This window comes from Lithobates pipiens, unplaced genomic scaffold, assembly GCF_037356315.1.
Source record: "Lithobates pipiens isolate NorthernLeopardFrog02 unplaced genomic scaffold, aLitPip1_a1.2 Scaffold_16, whole genome shotgun sequence".
NCBI lineage: Eukaryota > Metazoa > Chordata > Amphibia > Anura > Ranidae > Lithobates > Lithobates pipiens.
In genome coordinates, this window is record NW_027507748.1 from 529,636,256 (window position 1) to 529,657,430 (window position 21,175).

The 21,175-nt window shown below is 40.3% G+C and overlaps 1 protein-coding gene across 3 annotated transcripts in view; it reads left to right on the forward strand.

The window, feature by feature from the left end:
• AKAP11 (A-kinase anchoring protein 11) overlaps positions 1-21,175 on the forward strand; it is a 148,999-nt gene that overhangs the window by 97,437 nt on the left and 30,387 nt on the right. For all 3 annotated transcript variants that reach the window (XM_077483188.1, XM_077483190.1, XM_077483189.1), the window contains exons 7-8: positions 5,919-10,215; positions 14,528-14,683. In XM_077483188.1, coding sequence (XP_077339314.1) covers positions 5,919-10,215; positions 14,528-14,683 — 4,453 coding nt within the window. The remainder of the gene's footprint in view (positions 1-5,918; positions 10,216-14,527; positions 14,684-21,175) is intronic.

Consider the following 21,175-nt stretch of genomic DNA (forward strand, 5'->3'; position numbering starts at 1 on the left):
TTCCCAGGAGTGGCCGGCCGCCCAAAATTACCCCAAGAGCGCAGCGACGACTCATCCAAGAGGTCACAAAAGACCCCACAACAACGTCCAAGGAACTGCAGGCCTCACTTGCCTCAGTTAAGGTCAGCGTTCATGCCTCCACCATCAGGAAAAGACTGGGCAAAAATGGCCTGCATGGCAGAGTTCCAAGGAGAAAACCACTGCTGAGCAAAAAGAACATCAAAGCTCGTCTCAATTTCTCCACAACACATTTTGATGATCCCCAAGACTTTTGGGACAACATTCTGTGGACCGATGAGACAAAAGTGGAACTCTTTGGAAGGTGTGTGTCCAAGTATATCTGGCGTAGAAGGAACACTGCATTTCATAAAAAGAACATTATACCAACAGTAAAATATGGTGGTGGTAGTGTGATGGTCTGGGGCTGTTTTGCTGCTTCAGGACCTGGAAGACTTGCCGTGATAAAAGGAACTATGAATTCTGCTGTCTACCAAGAGATCCTGAAGGAGAATGTCCAACCATCTGTTCGTGTACTCAAGCTGAAACGAACTTGGGTTCTGCAGCAGGACAATGATCCTAAACACACCAGCAAGTCCACCACCGAATGGCTGAAGAAAAACAAAATGAAGACTTTGGAGTGGCCTAGCCAAAGTCCTGACCTGAATCCTATTGAGATGTTGTGGTATGACCTTAAAAAGGCCGTTCATGCTCGAAAACCCTCTAATGTAACTGAATTAGGACAATTCTGCAAAGATGAGTGGGCCAAAATTCCTCCAGGACGCTGTAAAAGCCTCATTGCACGTTATCGCAAACGCTTGGTTGCAGTTGTTGCTGCAAAGGGTGGCCCAACCAGTTATTAGGTTTAGGGGGCAATCACTTTTTCACACAGGGCCATGATGGTTTGGATTTTTTTTCACCTTTAATAATAAACACCTTCATTTACAAATTGCATTTTGTGTTTACTTGTGTTGTCCTTGACTATTGTTTAAATTGGTTTGATGTTCCGAAACACTTAAGTGTGACAAACATGCAAAGGAACAGGAAATGAGGAAGGGGGCAAACACTTTTTCACACCACTGTAGGTATGTATTATTTCTTCCACTGTATGTCAGGGCGGACGGGGAAAAGCTTTATCTCTGTGGCGTCCGCGTGTGTCCAACCAGTCCAAGGCCTCAGTGGGATTGGTGAAAAAATGTTTTCCCATTTTCCTCTATACGCAAGTTGGCCGGGTATAGCATACTGTAGATAAGGCTGAGATCACTCAGTCTTTTCTTTACAGGCAGGAAGGAAGCTCTCTTCTTCTGGGTGGCTGCTGAAAAGTTAGGATAAGTTGATATTTGATTCCCCCTCAGCCATCAACTCGGGCCTGTTCTGGCCCCCCGCAGGATATTCTCCTGGTCCCGGAAGTGAAGCACCTTCGCTATCATGGGCAGGGCTCCCTGGAGGCACCCGACCTGGGATACGATGTGCCCTTTCAATGGCAAACATTATGGTGAAAGTCTCAGGTGCCATTTGCTCAGTCAGCCATTTCTCTAAGAATTCCTCTGGAGGCCTCCCTTCCACTCCCTCAGGGAACCCCACCAGTCTTATATTGTTCCTTCGCATTGTATCCTCCATGTCAGCCATCTTTAAAGTGTGCTCAGATAATGATTTTTTGTCACCTGTGCAGCGGCAGTATCTTCCAGGGAGGCAACTCGGAGGTCAATGGTCTGTGCTTTCTCCCTCAGCTTCAGCATATCTTGCTTCATGAAAGAGAACTCCATTCTTAGCTCCTCAAAGTGGTCAATAAGCTTATTTTGGCACCCTGTATGGCCGCCATTATCTGTGTCAGGGATGGCTCATCTCCCCCCTCCACTTCCTTGTCAGCTCTGGCCTAGCGTTCTGTCAGCCTATCCAGCGATCTTTCCCTTCTCGGCTCTGTCTCCCTTTGGGGCTTAGGACTCACCCTGTCCTGTGCGGAAGATGCCCGCTGCAGGGCCTCCACAGATGTCTGCAGCGGTGGCCAGTCGTCGTCATTCTGCGTACCAGCTCCATTTTGAGAGCCCCAGGTGAATTGTGACAGCCATTCTCCGGTCGATTTAGGGCAAGGGGGTGGGGCGTATTTTACCATCCCCGGAGGTGCCCTGGGGATCCCAACATACATCCCCAGCAGCGGAGCTCAAAAATAATGTGCCGCACTCACAGGATCGCTGCAGGAAAGTCAGTCTGCGGGCGGAACTCAGGCCCTGCACTCCTCACATGTCGTGCGCTGGCTCCACCCCCACCCTACATACTGTAATTTGAAACTTTTACACTCTTTTTAACATATACCACTGGTGTAGTGTTACAATTCATCTACTGGTTAATCTTTAAAATTTTGCCAGCAATAAGAGAAACAACTGTATTCCTTCTTCTTATTCTTCTTCTTCTTTTTTTTTTGTTTGTTTGTTACAATACCTACAGGTACTATAGCCACAACAAAACAAACGTTTGGGAGATAACCGTGTCCCAGAATACCGGTCATTGTACGAGTAGAACAGACTAGGGGAAAGCAAGTTACCCACTTTGGGTGCCCGTCTGCTAGAGAAATTGCATCCCCCACTAATTCCTATATGAAGTTCCTGATCCACATACAAGCTTGGTAAATGCCATTTGACAATACCAACAATCTGACTAAATTCAATTGAAAAGGAATACAAAATTCAGTGTTGCCTACTGATGGCTATAGCTTTACCTTTTATAGATCCACTGCTCCTTTATATCCTCAATCTCACATGCTAGTAGAAACTGCCTCACATTCACAAACTAAATTGTCCTGTGTGTCAGATTTAGTATTAACAAATGGCATTTACCGATCTTGTATGCGGATCAGGAAATTTTTAAGTATCTGCCTTAAATTCTGCTTTCAGTGATGGTAAAACAATATGAGTCTCTAGCCTGATTCCCCATAGCCATTTTCAAAAATGTTTATTTGACCTTTTAAACATTTGGATTCAATTGTGTGAGTGCTAGTTGTGTGATTTTTGTGCAATTTTTCTTTAATACAACCCTTAAGCCTCGTACACACTGTGCGATTGTTGGACAACCGAGCATCTGATTTTTGTCAAAAGGGCGCGTGCCAGGATCTTGTCTTGCATACTAAGGTTACACAAATTAACGTGCCACAAATACGAACATAGTGACGTACTACAAGGAATTTCGGCTCTTGAGTGCCACGTTTTGGGCCCCTTCTGCTAATTTTGTGTTTGAACATTGATTCTGAGCATGCGTGTTTGTACTTTCAACTTTTGTGTGACGGATTTGTGTACTGTTCATCTGAAAATCTGACGTGGAACTGTCGTTTGACAAAAATGTACTAGCCTGTCATACAACATTTGTTGATGGACATTATAGGCACGTATAAAAATATATAACAATTTTTAATAATTCACATAAAACACATACATATACAACAAATAATATATGTATGTGGTAGAGAAATATGGGACACAGTGGTTTATCCTAGAGCAGAACTACAAGTCCCATGAGGTATAGCAAGACTCTGACAGCCACAAGCATGACACGCAGAGGCATGATGGGACTTGTAATTTTGCAAGAGCAGGAGGTCCACTAATTGCATATCCCTGTCCTAGAGGTTACACTTGACTAATACTTCCTGTGTGGCAATATTGAAGAAATGCCCACACTGAGATGTATGCATTCCTCTTGGTAGTTCCCACATTCCTTGTAGAGCGAACAATTATTTTTAATCTATATGTTTCGCGACTTAAAATGTCGCTTCTTCTGGAGCTTCAATAATTCTAGTTGGCATAATTATACAGGTGTGTGTGTTTGTGTATGTATGCACATGAACTCCCTAATAATGTGGTACTTAAACAAATGGTCTCAACATTCATCTATGCCGTGACCGCAGAACAACCCCCTCCGAATGGCGGTGACAACCAGAGACACCAGGGCCAAGCAGTAGCCACAATAAAGGCACAGGTGACTGGATATGGGGATGTACACGTCAACTGGGTATAAAGGATATATGAATATTAGTGTAGGCTACTTAATTTTAGGATTGGGATGTACTAAAGTATTAGGTTCCATACTCGCATATCAGCCAGTATGCCTCCACTACTGTGTGTCGCCTTAAACCAGATGCTTTGCATAGAGTTGGTCTTCCCAGGCTCTTAAACCTTTATAGTAACACAACTTGGCAAAAGCCTAGCCATATAAATGGAAAGGAAGGGAACTAGCAGGGCTCAAAATACCTTTTATTGGCTGGTCCATGATAAGGAAATGAGATCAGAATCATGTGTGCACACTCATAAGGAGAATACAGGCATCCAGTAGCGGTAGGTTTAAACATCCACTGTTTCTTGACCTAGGATGGGGGAGCCATGCATCTACCCATGGCAACTTGGAGGCGCTCTCCATCTGTGTCCCTTAGGCACACTGCAGCCTCCACAGCAGCGGGTACTTGGACTGGAATGCTCGGTACTCTAGTGCGCATGTGTTGTGCACCAGCGGCCGGGCTGTGACGTCCGATGGAGCTCAGTTGGGGTGTACATATAGAAGAGTCAGGACGATGTTCCCCAGGCACACTGAGGGAAGCTGATGTCCATTCTACCCCTAGAACCAGCAAACTTTCAGCCTCACACACGGAACCTAGAACCAGTGCACACCCAGGTATTTAACTCAGCACTTTTTGCCTTGCATCATTTTATTGCCTTAGTATGTGTATATATTCCCCTAGTTTTCGAGGCATCCTTGCTTACTCTGCTCCCCAGACAGTGGATGTTTAAACCTGCCGGTACTGGATGCCTGTGTATGCTCCTTGTGACTGTTCACACATGATTCCGATTTAATGTCCTTATCCTGGACCAGCCAATCAAGGTATTTTGAGCCCTGCTAGTTCCCTTCCTTTCCATTTATATGGCTAGGCTTTTGCTAAGTTGTGTTACTATAAGGTTTAAGACCCTGGGAGGACCAACTCTGTTTTTTCATAGATTGAAAAGCATCTGCTTTAAGGCTACATGCATAGTAGTGGCGGCATACTGGCTGATAGGATTGGGATGTACTATAGTATTAGTTCCCATACTCCTAATTGAAGTAGCTTACACTAATATTCATTGTCATGTCTGTGTTACCCAGTTTACGTGTTCATCCCCATATCCCGACACCTGTGCCTTTATTGTGGCTACTGCTTGGCCCTGGTGTCCCTGGTTGTTATCTCCATTCGGAGGGGATTGTTCTGCGGTCATGGCATTCCCAGCATAAATGAGTATTGAGACCATTTGTTTAAGCACCACATTATTGGCAAGTTCATGTACATACACGTGCCTGTATAATTATGCCGTAATTTGTATTGTATTTTAATTTGAGTATGTTTTTCCAAGTAGAATTATTGAAGCTCCTGAAGAAGCGGCATTTTAGGTCGTCGAACATGTAGAGTGAGCAATTCTTTTTAATCTGAAGACTGTGGGAACTACCAAGAGGAATGCATACATCTGAGTGTGGGCATTTCTTCAATAATGCCACACAGGAAGTATTAAGTGTAACCTCTAGGATAAACCACTGTGTCTCATATTTCTCTACCACATATATTATGTGTTGTATATGTATTTTATGTGAATTATTAAAAATTGTTATATATTTCTATACGTGCCTACAAAGTCCATTATTCCTTTATTCAGCATTTATAGATTAGATGGGATGTGGCATATTTATACCTAGGTGTTTGATAGCCATCTGAGCGCAATGCAATCCATTCAATTTCATCCAACATTTGTTGGACGAAAATTGGAAAACAATTGTTGAAAGGAGCGTACTAACGGTAAGAACTTCGGACAGTAGTGTGTCGAGCGACAATCCCCTTCTGATTTTCGTACCATGTGATTTGTGTTTTAAACATAATTTTAGAAACAAAACCTAAAATTATTGTTTTGTTTTAGGAATGCAATGGGGACCCTCGACAAACCAACGTGATGCTGCCTCTCAGACACAGTCTCCTCACTGCCTAGACATCAGTGGTACAAAAATCATGTTTAGTTCTGTGCGTCGTAGATCATCTATCAAGTCTACAGTACTAATGAGTTACTTGGGACATCAGGATTATTCATCATTGGCTAAAAATACCGGCAACGCATCATCTGATACATGGAAGCATGCAAATTACCAAGACAAAAACATGTTTTCTCCATCTCCTACAGAATCCTCGGAGTCTGAATGCTCTAGCCCAAGTCCTATTATTTTTTTAGATGAAGAAGGGTATCAGAAAAGCTTGAGAGCAAAACTTAGCCTTCCAAAGATTCCAGTTGGGAAAGAGGGTGTTGAGGACTCAGATTCAGAATTAAGTGAGTTTTTTGATAGCTTTGATCGGTTTGATGAGCTGGATCCATATTTAGAAGACAATTTGCAGGTTAATAAGAAGCCTTTTCTAGACAGTCCTCCTAAGAAAAGAAAAAATGCAAAAGTAAGTGTAAGCACAGTTTGCATGAATCCACAAAAATTTAAGTTTGATCGCCCCACGCTGTCAGCTAGTATAAAAAAACCAACCCCTCGTAAAGCAGAGTCTCCATTTAGCAGTATAGTTGATGTACCAGAATCTCCACGCCTGGCAAAGACAGGTTCTGAGGATAATGGATCCTTATTTAGTCCCATTAGATCATCTGCTTTTAGCCCACCTGGAATTGCTATAGGCTCAGATGGTTCTCTTCAATCAGAAAGCCAAAATGAGGCTGCGTCTTGTAAGGAAGATTCCTATGTTGCTTTTAGCAATTATGCAAATCGTGTATGTGCTGACATGTTTGATTCTGTGTTAAAGACTAAACAATCCACTGAGCTTTTGAAAAAAGAACCTGAGAAAGTTACAAAGTTTAAACGCAAATCAAATAAAGACTCTGAACGAAAAATTAGGACAAAGCATAAATCCATTAAAGGAGGAATTCAGAAATTTGCCGCAGATCTGGTGGAAAAAAGCTTTGGAAGTGCATTTAAAGACTTACAAAGAGGGGTTTCATCTTGTACTAGTGCATTATGCCATCTAGCAGCAAGGCTAACATCATATGTGTTTCAAATGGCTTTCTATGAAATTGGTAGGAGACAGGCGTTTTCCATCAAGAAACGCGCTATTAATGGCTTAGCAAATCTTATGGTAAGTGAAGTCATGACGAGTGCTTTGCAAGAACTCCGCTATATAAAGAAACAAATGGTTACCAATGCAGTTACAAGATTTGCTGCAGACCTTGCAGAAGAACTGGTTTTTGAAGGTATTATGGAAGTATGCCAGTTCTCTCACCCACCTACTCCAAATGTTTCTTCTGATGCACAGTATTTTGATTATGAAGATGTAGTAGTAAGTTCTTATGCTAATGATTTATCAGAATCTGTGATACAGGAGGCCTTTATTGAACTATCCCAAGTGAATGTGACTTTCACCACAGAAGCTGCTATAAGTGTTTCCATGGACAACCTGAAATGTGTAAGTTGTGAAGGAATAAATCAGTCAACTCAATCTTCATCTTCTTATCTTGGTCCTTCTGGATCTAATTTTGCCTCACTTGCTTCAAATGAGTCCAAGAGAGACTTTACTGTTCACTATGCTTTACTGTTTACATCTGGTCTTATGAGTTCTGTTCCTGTGCCTGTAGCAGCAAAAGTACTAAGCCAGCATTCAGTTTCCAATGGCCACAAAGACCTGTCCACCAATAATATGTGCATTAATAATGCAGACAATTATAATTTCTCTGGAAAAGACTTTGATGAACTACCATTTGGCAAAGCCACTGAAAGTTGTATAAACAATAGCCGACAAGAGCAAAGATATGTAGACTTTGTAAAGGAGGAAGTGGATGGAGTAAAACCATTTTCAGTGACAATGGTGGATATGATTGTAAATGAAGCATATGATGTTATCAAATCATCCAGAGCTGTGGAAGATTATGCTGAAATGATGACCAAAAGAATTATTGAGATCCCTCCCAAACACCTTTCATTAGGAGGTGGTTCCTCACCGCATCAGTTTGCAGATGAGTTAGCCAATTGTGCTTGTAGGCATCCAAGTGGAAGAAATACACACACGCTATCAAATAGATGGGGTGCAAGTAAATCTAACCAAGATATCTCTGTTAATTTTGTTGGCTATCCTACTAATAGCTGTGCTCAAGTGGAACATACCTCTTTGAATCCTTGCTTTATGGCAAAACCTTCTACAAGAGACAGTAAGTCTCGGTCTGCCAATGAACCTGCAACCATTGCTCTTCTAGGGAATTCAAATAATGGTAACCATAAAGCCAGTTTAGGAGGTTTAACTGCAAAAAGAAATGTAGAAAACAATGAAGCTACAGACCCCTCATTGTTTGGCCTTCAAAGTTGTCTTCCTCATATCAATAGCTTTTCCTCTGTGATGTGCAATTGTGGTGAGGATTTTTTTATGGGGAATAGGAGTTCCTATAAAGGTTCAAATGTGACCTTACTGCCCGGCACACCACCTTCTACACCTCTAATATCTTATGACATAAGTCCTGATAGAAGCATGAGAAAACTAAATAAAAAGTTAAAGGGGCAACTGGCAAAAGAATTCTATCCTGCCACCCCACCATCTACACCCCATCTATCTGCTTATGAACAGAACAGTATGAAAAAGGATGACTTTATGCTTAGGCTTATGAGGTCTCTCTCAGAAGAGGTTGAAAGTTCCAGTAGTGATGAGAGTTTTGAAGAGTATGAGGTATCTACAGAAACTTGTAGATATGCTGAATATTTGTCAAGTAACATCATATCCATTGCTACTGATATGGCTGCTTATTCATTAGCTGAAGAGTCTGCCCAGGGCCCACCAATGAAAAACAGGTCACAGTTAAGCTTACTGAGTGATAAATGGGGATACCCGGCCTACATGAGAAATATTACAGAGGAACTTTTGGAAAATTTATGTTCATATGCTAACTGTGTTGCTTGTGAAGTCATCAGTGATGCAAAGGAAGTGCTAGGCAGCAGAAAGAACTCAGCCTGTGACCTGGAGTATAGCATTTCACAAAAATCTGATCAAGATTGTAGACCCAAAGAAAGAAGTCATTATTCCACAAGCTTTAAATCTTCTGATGCAGCAACTCTTCCCCTGCCTCACCATTATGGTGGTGCAGGTTTGACTTCAAAATTTCCAAGCTGTGAAAGTGTAACTGAAGAGTATGCTGACCACCTCATACGGGTTCTAAAAATGGAAGGGGGGAGCAGCGAGTTAATACTGGATCAATATGCAGGTAGATTAGCTTATAGAGCTATCAAGTCTGGCTTGCAGCAGGCCTCTAAAACTGTTAAATCAAAGTGCAATAGGAAAATAATGCCTAGAATTAAACCTGAATCCAGTAGTAAGGACATATTCAGACTGTTGGGTAGGACTCGCCGTGCAGATAAAGACAGTCGAAGACAAAACAACTTTATCCTCCCTTCTTTCAATGAGAACTCTGCACACAAAGCAGAGTTTAATAGGCTGGTTCATTTTGCAGAATCTCTTGCTAACACCATAACATGTGATGTAAAGAAAAGGTTAAAAATGTCTGCTACTTCTCTTCCCAAATCATTAACTGATTCCTGTCTCTATGCAAAATCCAAAAACGATTATGTCAATGGAGAAATTGTCAAAACCTCATTTCCCAAGACACCTTTACTTTTCTCTTGTAAACAGAAGCTCTATCACAGCACAGGTAGTTTGAATGATAATGGTTATAGTGAAAGTTTTGTACAAGCTATTGAGCAATATGCCTGCAAGGTTGTAGATAGCACTTTAGAATTCAGCTTGGAGCGGGCAAGGTTTCAAGCAATGGAAAACCGAAGGAAAACTGACAAAGACTCGAATGCCACAAAACTTGTACATTCATACGGAACTGCTTGCAGGTTATGTAGTGCAAAAGAACAGCAAGGAATCCCTTTGTCATCCTGTCACTTCTTACTGGGACACGATGTATCCAGAAAAATTAAACAGTCTGCAAAGTCTAAGCAAAATACTGGTCAAAAATCAAGACTTTTTCATCTGAACATCCCCAAAATTCAAATAGACCTTGATAAAAGAGCAATGTTTGCCGATAAAATAGTGAGTGCAGCTATTGAGAAAGCAGAGCGTGAACTCAGCAGCACAAGTTTGGCGGGTGATAGTGGTATTGGACACGATGGGGTCAGCTTTGCCGAAAGCCTCACAACTGAAATCTTAATGTCTGCTATGAAGAATATTGGCCATGTTGTTAATATAAGGTAAGATGTTATTTAAAACTTTGTAATTCAGGTTTTGTGGTGTGTTTTTTTTTTTTTTCATTTGTTTAGTTAAACTCAATCATTCTATCTTCATTACCATGCTAACCACTAAAACAAGCGTTTTGTTTTGTTTTTGTTTTTTTAGGTTTCTGATAAAAAATGATTTGCGTACCAAAAATTGTAGCCTTAAAGTGTTCATAAAGGCTGAAGATTTTTTAGCTTCATGCATTCTATGCATGAAGGTGGAAAACCTTCAGTGTGCAGTCCTGTCCCCCTTCACCGGAGCCCGATCCAGCGATGAGCAGAAGCTCTCTTGGGTCTCTCCATCCTCATTGGCTAATACACAGCAGTAGGAGCCATTGGGGTCTGAATCTGGTCGTGGAGCTTCAACCAGCCTGCCATGAAGCTTTGCAGCAATAGATCATCATAACCTGAACGGACGCTACATGTACCTCTATGGAGTGATGGATGTCAGCAGTGACATGTCTGCTGACATCCGATGCGCTAAATGCAGACGGATGAAAACCCTATTTTCCATCCTTCTGGCGGATCAGATGCAAACAGACAGGTGGTCCGTTTTCTTCCGGGGCTCTGACAGGTCCGTCCCTGCACAGTGAGCAGAGACAGACTTAATTCAAAGAGGTGGTGTTGCGCTGTTCTGTGTCCTAATCTGGCAATACTAAGAGGGATAGTGTATTACTGTGTTTACAGTATCAGCATGAATAGATGTAATAAAGTGTAGAAAAGGATGTAAATAAATATCAGTATTTCTATTTAAAATATTGCTTCGTAATAATAATATTATATAGCCAAAATACCAGAACAATTCAAATCATTCCAACATTGCTAATATAAAAAAAAACAGAATAATATGTGCAAAAAATCGCAATCAATACAGAATTGCTACTATAGACCATCCAGAAAATTTTGTGCAAAAATTCGCATTAAAGTGCAACGTGAACCAGTGGAAAATAAATATAATAGATAAATTATATATAAATTTAATATCATGCACAAGTGCAAGGAAAAAACACAACGTCCTCTACACCAAGCCTGTGCAAACGTGCATTAATATTCAAATAGCAAAAAAATATATATATCTTTTATAAAATAATTGAATCCAAATAAATCTGAATCTAACTAAATAAAAAATATAATAAAATAAAAAATTGACAATGGATAGCAGTGTTCAGTTCATATAAAGTGCAAGGGAATATGAAAATTTTCGCAAGTGCTTCACTGTGCAAAAAAGTATAATTTCTCCAAAAAAACGTGACAGTGTCCAGGTGTTTCTCCACTTCGTGCAAACACACACTGATAAGCAGTGGCCCCTTACCTTGCGGCAAGGGAATAGCCGCATATATCAACACACTAGATGTCTCAAATCCTTCTCCCCATATCCACAGATAATGATGACAATCAATCTCGTCTTTGTCTCTCTCAGTGGTAGCAGAAGTAAATTAACAAAAGCGGAGTAACATAGTGTAATATATTCCAAACACCATCGATAAATTTATTTAAATATCTCACATGGTACTCACATTTAAAAAACAGACAACAAGCTTATCTCTGAACGAGCAGTGAGCTCGCGCTGTATCACATCAAATTTGAACGCCTCTCCAGTCCCTACGCGTGACGTCACGCCCACGTGACTTCATCAGGGGAGTAATGCTGTCTCGTTTTTGGGAGAAATTATACTTTTTTGCACAGTGAATCAACTGAGAAACCTCTCATATTCACTTGCACTTTATATGGACTGAACACTGCTATCTATTGTCATCTTTTTTTATTTTATTATATTTTTTATTTAGAGATTTATTTGGATTAAATTATTTTATAAGATATATATATATATATTTTTTTTTTGCTATTTGAATATTTATGCACATTTGCACAGGCTGGGTGTAGAGGACGTTGTGTTTTTTCCTTGCACTTGTGCATGATATTAAATTTATATATATTTATCTATTATATTTTCCACTGGTTCACGTTGCACTTTAATGCGATTTTTATTTTTTTTCTTGCACAAAATTTTCTGGATGGTCTATAGTAGCAATTCTGAATTGAATACGATTTTTTTTGCACATGTTGTTCCGTTTTTTATATTGGCAATTTTGGAATGATTTCAATTGTTCTGGTATATTGGCTATATAATATTACGAAGCAATATTTTAAATAGAAATACTGGTATTTATTTACATCCTTTTCTACACTTTACTACATCTATTCATGCTGATACTGTAAACACAGTAATACACTATCCCTCTTCTTAGTATTACCAGATTAGGACATAGAACAGCGCAACACCACCTCTTTGAATTATTTTGCATGTACGGTGAATACGATTTGATTCACTTCGGTGTATGCAGCAGTTCTCCCCTTTTTTATTTGTCCTATATACTTTTTCTTTAATTTTTCATGGTAGCGCAGGAATAATAATTTTTTATTTGTGAGCAGAGACAGACTTGTTGTCCTCCGGCTCACTGCTAAATGGAGTCCATCCAAAACGGACATCAGTCTGTAAAAGGGGCCTTAATTGTGCAGTGCAGGACATAGGCTGGATATTTGTACATTCTGGTCTGTGTCTTGAACGGTACGCAAAGTTTTGGAACTTACAAGTCAAAATTAATTTTATCTTTATCATACAGGACACTGGCCAGGGTCAATAAATATAAAGTTAGTATCCTGTACTGTACTCCAAGATATTAAATTTACGGCAAGTCAAATTTCTTTCCTAAATCCTCCCATTCATAGTTCAATGAGCTTGCTTGTATTTTGTAATGCTGACCTGTCAATGGCAGTGTTGGATCCATAAGCATCTGACATTTTAAGAAATAAAACACTCCATTTAACGAAAATGTGTTTTTTTTTATCATCACATAGTTGTATTGAAATTTTAGTAGCAATCAGATTTTGTGATTTAATAAAAGCTTTAATGTACAATGCTTGATATGTCCCTTGTACAGAAATGCTGCATGACCCTACTCTTCCTAAAACACTTCATATGAACCTTTCAATGTCACACTGTGTGAAGGCATCCATTACTTGGATTATCTGCAAAGTAAATCCATTCACTAGGAACTGATGTCGGCTCTTATGCCAACGAGTTTAGAGTACTAGTAAAATCTAGAAGGCTTAGAGTATGCAATAGTCATTTAGTGTACTTAATGGCTGCTTAAATAACATATCAGTGGCAAGTACACTTTAAAAGGTTTATCTAGCAATTTGCAGATTTCCATTGCTTTCTCCTATGTTGATTTGTTAAAAGGTTTAAATAGTTATTAAAAACATTTTCATTTTGCAGAAAATATATTTTAATTCTTCCTGACTCGGGTGCCTTTTTCTCAATGAGAATGTAAAATAGTTTTTAAAAATAGATTTTATATATTTAATAAAAATAGGCTTACTAGTTAAATACGCTCACAGTGGGACTTGGGATCAAGCCTGCATGGGTTTCCTCCACAGCAAGCAGCTTGCTAAGGGGAATACGTCAAGGAGAGGAGCCAGAAGCACTGGGGGGACCCAAGAAGAGGAGGCTCTGGGCTGCTCAGTGCAAAAGTATTGCACAGAGCAGGTAAGCATGACATTTGTTATTTTAGAAAAAAAATCGGAACCTTTTTAATATCACTTTAATGCTTAAAGGGTTAGATCACTATTTTTTGGAAATGTTCTAGTGCAAAACTTTAAGTCAGTCTAATCACCACCATCCTTGATATGATCCAGGGTAGATGGATCGTTGAGGAGACCAAAGAAATGATCCAAGTCATATGTATCTCGCTCTTCTTATGTTGGCAGCACTGAGGTCACAGGAGGTAGGAGAATTTATTGTGTACTCCTTTAGATACCGCGACATCTGGAGCCCATTTACGCCCTTTCCCCACCCCTCCAGTGCAGGCATGCTGTTGGGAACATTTCATTAGGGGAAATGTAGTTTCATACCAGGCATTGAACTACAGTGCATGATCATGGGTCCATAGCTAGACAAACAGTATCTTTTCAAATCAATCAGGACTCAATTGCATTATGTCATACTAGAGGGGTAAGTAAATGCTTTCAGGAATGTGACTATGCACATGTTTTGTATTCATACTAGGTTTCATTGCTGCAGACGTGGTGTTTTTTTTGTTTTTAGTTGTTTGGTTTATAGGTCATTTTGATTTATTTTAGTTTAACCTTCGCTAAAGTGAGGTGGCTTTGTTGCCATTCTTTCACCTAGTCACATTTGTTTAGCGCTACACTATTTATTTGATATTTTATTTTTTGTTTTTAGACTATCAGAGGTGAACTAACCATTTAATCCATTTGTGTTTAGTTCTGTTGGAAAGGATGGATTCCAGTCAGCGGATTCAGTGACGAGCCAACAAACCAGTGTTAGCGTTGGTGATGACAGCACAGGAAGCTGGTCCAATCTGAGCTTTGAGGATGAACACCAAGATGAAAGCAGCAGTTTCCTTCACCTCAGCGACAGGTAAATAGAATGTACTATGTGTTTAGATGGCTAGATGATTTTCATTATTTAATATAAAACATTATTGGGATTATAAACAGGTAAAAGTACTCAATGTCTATTTTTTTTTTTTTGGCCATGTGTACCTTATTTCTATAGTCTGGTAACTGAAGATAAAACTATCCTGACCTGTACACTGGCTGTAAAATGTTTGCATTTGCATTTACACCAAAGAACAGTGCCAGAAGCTGTATTATGTAGCTGTGTTTCAAAGATAGATTATTTTTTAAAGTCTTAAAGTACATCTGCAATAAATATATGGGTTAGACAAAAGGTAAAAAGGTAGTGGTGCGCGGTACTATGGTGAAGAATCTAGTTAAAACAGGTTTAATATATTCAATAGGTACTCAAAAGATTAGAAGATAAATGTAATATCGTCTCCACTACAGGTAATAAATGGAACGTAGAAAAAGAAAAGACAATATATGTATATAAAAAATATATATATATGTATATATAGTGAGGGACCCTCACTCCTATGCGTAGTAGTATTTTGAGTGGTAGACAAATGGATAAGAAAAACAATTAATGATAAATAAGACTGGTGGTCCCAATGCGATTTTTTAGGTAGCAGAGTTGCATAAAGTGGCAGTGCTGAATATAAAGAAGGTCCGTGAAAATAACTACTACTGTATTTGTTTCAGTGACTAAAGTACTATACATAAAATAGTGGACGAAATAAAAAATATATAAAGTAAATCACCATGCGATTTGTTAAAAATTACGAAAAACGCATACAAAGTGCTAGTGCTGAACAATAAATAGATCTGAAAAGAAAATCTGCTAAGTCAAAGTATGTGTAACAGTGTACAAAAGTAATCATTAGCTAGATAAGGCTAAAGATGTAAGTAATGCTTGCCTTGTGACTAAAGAAATCGCATATGGTGTTAAAGCCAAGGAAGGGTTAAGCAAAGTGACTCTGTGCGGGTGTCTTTATACCATAGACTTAAATATCGGTGCAGTGCACTAAATTGAATCATATAATCAAAGAAAATAAATCAAATTGTTGAATCAAAACAAAAACGCATAAACGATCCAAGTGTTGGTGAGAGGGAAACAACCCTCTGGGAATAATCCAAAACAGAAGGAAAAAGGTGCACAGTGTTTGAAGCTATAAAAAATATAAAAAAACAACAATGGAACAGTAATCCTAGTTAAGAACAAATATATGGGTTGCCATTGCTGGCTACTTTTTTTTTTTTTTTAGAAAATGGTCAACTCTTTTCCAGCCAGGCTTGGAGTCCCCTGCGGCTTTTTTCTGGTGAACTACACACAATTTCACTACAGCATTTTCCCTTTTTTTTTTTTTTTTTTTTTGCGCGAAGGGCTCCATTTTACAAACTATTTGGGGACCAACTTTCCTGAGATCCTTGGCTGGCACTCTCACGTTTTAAACTGCCAAATATTACTAAACACTATTTAAGCTAGTCTATTTTGTTCTTCAGGCTTCTAAGTTGACGATGGTCAATTATTCATTCACAAAAAAATTTACTGTCTTTCGCTAACGACCATAAAAAAAAAATTCTCATTATCTTGGACCTTTGGATCAACTATCGTCACCCAGATATTACGGTTTACAATTTGTCCATGTCATGCTGCACATGGGTAGTAACAGGATTCTCCTGCATTAAGCCTTCCCTTCTACCCTCCTTGCCCCCTAGCCACCACCTTCTTTTTCCCACATCCTCCTTTTGGCCTCATGCACACTGGCTGTTTTCTAAACTCTCCTAGAAACCTTCCTCTTGGCGGTAGCATTTAAAAACAAAAATCCCTGACTCTTGTAAAAGTGTGTAACGCGTTTATCTGTGTTTTTACCCTGGTCAAACATTTGGGTGTTATTTCCTTTAGTTGGTCAGAATAAATGCATTCTTGCCATTGAAATGAATTTTGAAGCTCAAGCGCTAAATGCGCCTTGCTTTAACACGTTTTCTAGCATCAAGTGTGTGTTCTGCCCAAACTCTGCTTCTCCTGGACACACTGGCAGTGTTTTTTTTTTTGTTTGTTTTTTTTTTTTGTTTTTTCCTGCCGCCACTCTCCTGCTGCTAAAAGCCTACGTGTGCATGGACATATAGGCTAACATGCAGGGGAGGCAGGGGAAAAAAACACTAGACGCCCCTAGAAGCAGCTGTAAAATGGTCCAGTGTGCAATGCATTAGGCCTCCTCTTCCTCCATATTTACTCTTTTCTTCTGACCTGATTTTATTTTATTTTTTTAATAAGTGTCTACACCATATGCATCAATCTTTTTGTAGGGTCCTTGGTTTGTAGGACAACATTGCATAGCCTCTGTATTTTATTACAGGAACTTGTATAGTGCTGTCAGTTTACACAGCGCATTACATTTTCATTAAACATTCACATCAGTCCCTGCCCTCAAGTAGCTTGCAATCTAAAGTCCCTAACTCACATTCATACATAAATACATGCACATGCTAGGACCAACTTAGACAGCAGCCAACTAACCTACCAGCATGTCTTTACAGTGTAGGAGGAAAGCCACACATGTACAGGGAGAATGTGCAAACTCTGTGATTCGAACTTATGACTTCTAGGCGGAAGTACTAACCACTAAGCCACCTTGCTGCCTATTTTTTATTTAATTGCACATAAATGACACGTGTTTGTGTTCTACCTAGTTTATTGATTGAGAAATTTTTTTCACATACTGGTACATGGACATTAAGATTGTACCATTTGCTGTAAATTCTTATGTAAAATCAATAAACATATTGAAATGAGAAGATGCTAGTAGCCTGATTGTGTCTGGCTTCATGCTTCAATCACAAACTTGCAACACACGTGGTAAATTAAAGCCAGAGGAAACGCAGACTTCCTCATCTCTAAATTTGTTCCAAGTCAGTGACTAAAAGCATTATCGTATTAGCCAGGGAATTTACAATTTGGGAAGTAATGGCAGCCCATATATTTCCTTTGACATATACCAATTCGATACTTTGTCCACCAGGCTGAATTATTTTTGCAGCCTAGATTTAATTTTTTTTTTTTTTTTTTTTTGAAAATCTTTTTTTTTTTTTTTTTTTATTTCTTAGAAAATACATTTAATTATAGTATATTGCTCAAGCCAGTGGATTTAAATTCATCTTGTACAGTAGTGCTGGGCGCTGAATTACTCTCCCAGCTGTGATGGAAGTGCAGTTTGCAGTATGTCATGCTGGCTGTTTTACTACCAGCAACAGATCTAGAGGCACTCATTGCCTGGTTCTGCACTTCAGATTTGGAGGCTTGTTATTGCTTTTATTTTTTGGAACTACATTTTTGCAATAACATATTCATTAAGAGGCATTTATTTTACAATCTGGCTAGACCTGTACATATTTACCTTTTATGTGGATATATATATATATATAACAAAAAGTATTACTACAGAATGCTTTTTGTAATTCTTAAGCCTCATGTACACAGACGTTTTTACAGCTGCTTTTTTGAGCGTTTCTTGCAGCTTAAAGACGCCTGTCCATGTTAGTCTATGGCTTCATGCTACACCTAGGCGTTTTTGAGCTGCAAATGGCATAGGCTTTTTTAAGCTGTAAAAAAAAAAAGTGCGTTCTGAGGCTCCAGCGTTAGCACTGTAAAAACGTGAGACGCCAGCTAAAGGTGTTAAATGTGAATTAACTAGGCTTAACGCTGTGTTAAGCCTCGTCTGGCGTTTCTGTCTCTATTAAAAATCAATGGTTCCCTATGGGAACCCATTGATTTGAATAGAGGTCATACCAGAAGTCGGATCAAGAGGATCCAACTTGCGGTGTGACTTGTGTGCTGAGAATCTTTGAAGAGGAACCCCGCGAAAATTGAAAACTAAAACGTGTGAGGTTCCCCCCCAAACCCTTCGGTCTGGTATGGATCTTAAGGGGAACCCCCAAAAATGGCATGGGGTCCCCCCAAGATCCATACCAGACCCTTATCCGAGTATGCGGCCCGGTAGGTCAAGAAAGGAGGATGAGCGAGCACTGCCCCCCCCCACCCCCGGACCATAGCAAGCCACATGCCCTCAACATGGGGGGTTGGTGTTTTGGGGTGACCCAAAACACCTTGTCCCCATGTTGATAAGGACAAGGGCCTCTTCCCGACAACCCTTGCCCAGTGGTTGTCAGAGTCTGCGGGCGGGGGGCTTATCGTAATCTGGGAGCCCCCTTTAATAAGGGGACCCCCAGATCCCGACACCTCACATCAGTACATCGGACCTCTACTCATTCACCTAGGGGAAAAGTGTCAATAAAAAAAAACACACTACACTGGTTTTTAAAGTAATTGGGCGACTTCGGGGGTCTCTTCGGACTTTTCTGACCTCTTCTCCCGCTCTCTGGTGCCTTCTACCGGGCTCCTCCGCTATCTTATTCCAGCTCTTTTACTAGCATTGGCCCGGTCTTCTCCGTCGCCGCCGCCTTCTCTCTTCCGATGTTGACACGACGCTCTCTCCAGCTGTAAATGCAGTGTATGTGGTGCACAACGATTTATATAGGCATGGGGCGTGGTCACTGGTTGCCCCGCCCCTTATGATGTCACAGCCTGGGCATGATGGGACTCTGACTTCACCCAGTGACTACACCCCATGCCTATGTAAATCGTTGCGCACCGTGTACACTGCATTACAGCGGGAGAGAGCGTCGTGTCAACATCGGAAGAGAAGAGGGGAGAAGAGCGTGCCAACGCTAGTAAAAGAGCTGGAAGAAGATAGCGGAGGATCCCGGCAGAAGGCACTAGAGAGCGGGAGAAGTCAGCTGAGATCCCGGAAATTGAAAGAAGACCCCCGGAGCTGCCTAATTACTTTAAAAACCTGTGTAGTGTGTTTGTTTGTTTTTGTTTTTTGTTTTTTTATTGACACTTTTCCCCCCCAAGTGAAGGGGGCTCCCAGATTCTAATAAGCCCCCCGCCTGCAGACCCCTGACAACCACCAGGCAAGGGTTGACGGGAAGAGGCCCTTGTCCTCTTCAACATGGGGACAAGGTGCTTTGGGGTGGGGGGCCCTGCGCCCCCGGCCCCAAAATACCAATCCCCCCCCATGTTGAGGGCATGTGGCTTGCTTGCCCCCCCTTTCCTGATCTACCGGGCTGCTTGCTCGGATAAGGGTCTGGTATGGATCTTGGGGGGATGGGCCAACGCCATTTTTTTTTTTTGGTATGGGGGGGTTCCCCTTAAAATCCCCTCCTAAGACCGAAAGGTCTGGTATCGTCTTGGAGGGGGGGGAACCTCATGCAAATTTTTCTCGGGGTTCCCCCTTCAAGAGTCTCAGCACCCAAGTTGGATCATCTTGATCCAACTTCTGGTGCGACTTCTATTCAAATCAATGGGCTTCTATAGGGAACTATTGGTTTTTGAATAGACAGAGAAACGCGGCTGAAAGCTAGCGCAGCTTAACGTGCATTGAATTCACTGCAAAACTCTGGAAAAAAAAATCGCAATTTTAACGCTGCTATTTTTCCTAGCATCTGTACTAGCTTTTCAGGCCATTTTTTAAAACGTCCATGTGCATGAGGACTTAAAACCCAATTTAACTTTCAGTTTAATTTGTCTAAATACATTCCAAGTGCATCAAAACAGAATGCGTGCAAAGTCTAATAGCTTGCTTTGTTTTTGTTTTGTTTTTTGTTGTTTTTTATTTTTTTAAGCATACACAATAGAGAAGCTTGTCCCTTTGCCAGCATACTACAGAAAAATTCCCTTTCTCTCTGTGTGGAAGCGGTGGTCTTGCTACAGAGGGCTGATACGTCCCGTGCGGAGTCTGAGTTGGAGCTCTCCAATCGGAGAGACCAATGCTTCCGCAAGCGACCTCTGCAGCATGCAGGCTTTTCTACCCAGGCTATGGCTGTTTATAAAATTTAAAAAAACTGAGACTTTGCAGACTTTTGGATTGATGCACTTGGAATGTATTTGGTTGATTTAAACTGAAAGTGCAGTTGGCCTTTAATTAACTTGGCTTTCTATTCCAGTCAGCAGCCAGCTATCATTTTCTAAAACTGGCAAAAATATTCATACAATTTCATTATATAGGATTTGTCTGGGCCTGATTTGTGTACTAAATGCTGAACTCAGCCATAAATGTCTCTTCTTGTGTGATTTGGCTTACTTTTTTTTTCCCCCAGTGTTATAATGCTTGGACTGACCATGAGACAATAGCAGGAAGACTCTACTACTTAGGAAGCAGAAAGTGATTGGAGTCCATTTGAGTATGAGTTAGTACTCCAGTACTGCAGTAAAGTTCTTGCAAGATATCCAACTGATTGGAGAGGATTTATTTATTTATTTCTTTCTCGATAAACCTGGCTTTACAGTTTAAGTAGGGCAGTACAAAGAGATATTGATGTTTACATTCACTTTACTGGAAAAAAAAAATCTGAGATGAGTTCAGATTGATTTCTGTGGTTACTTAACCTTTCACATGCCCTCGCTCCACTTTCCCCTGCTTTGTCATACCCCACATATTTGTTTATAGCT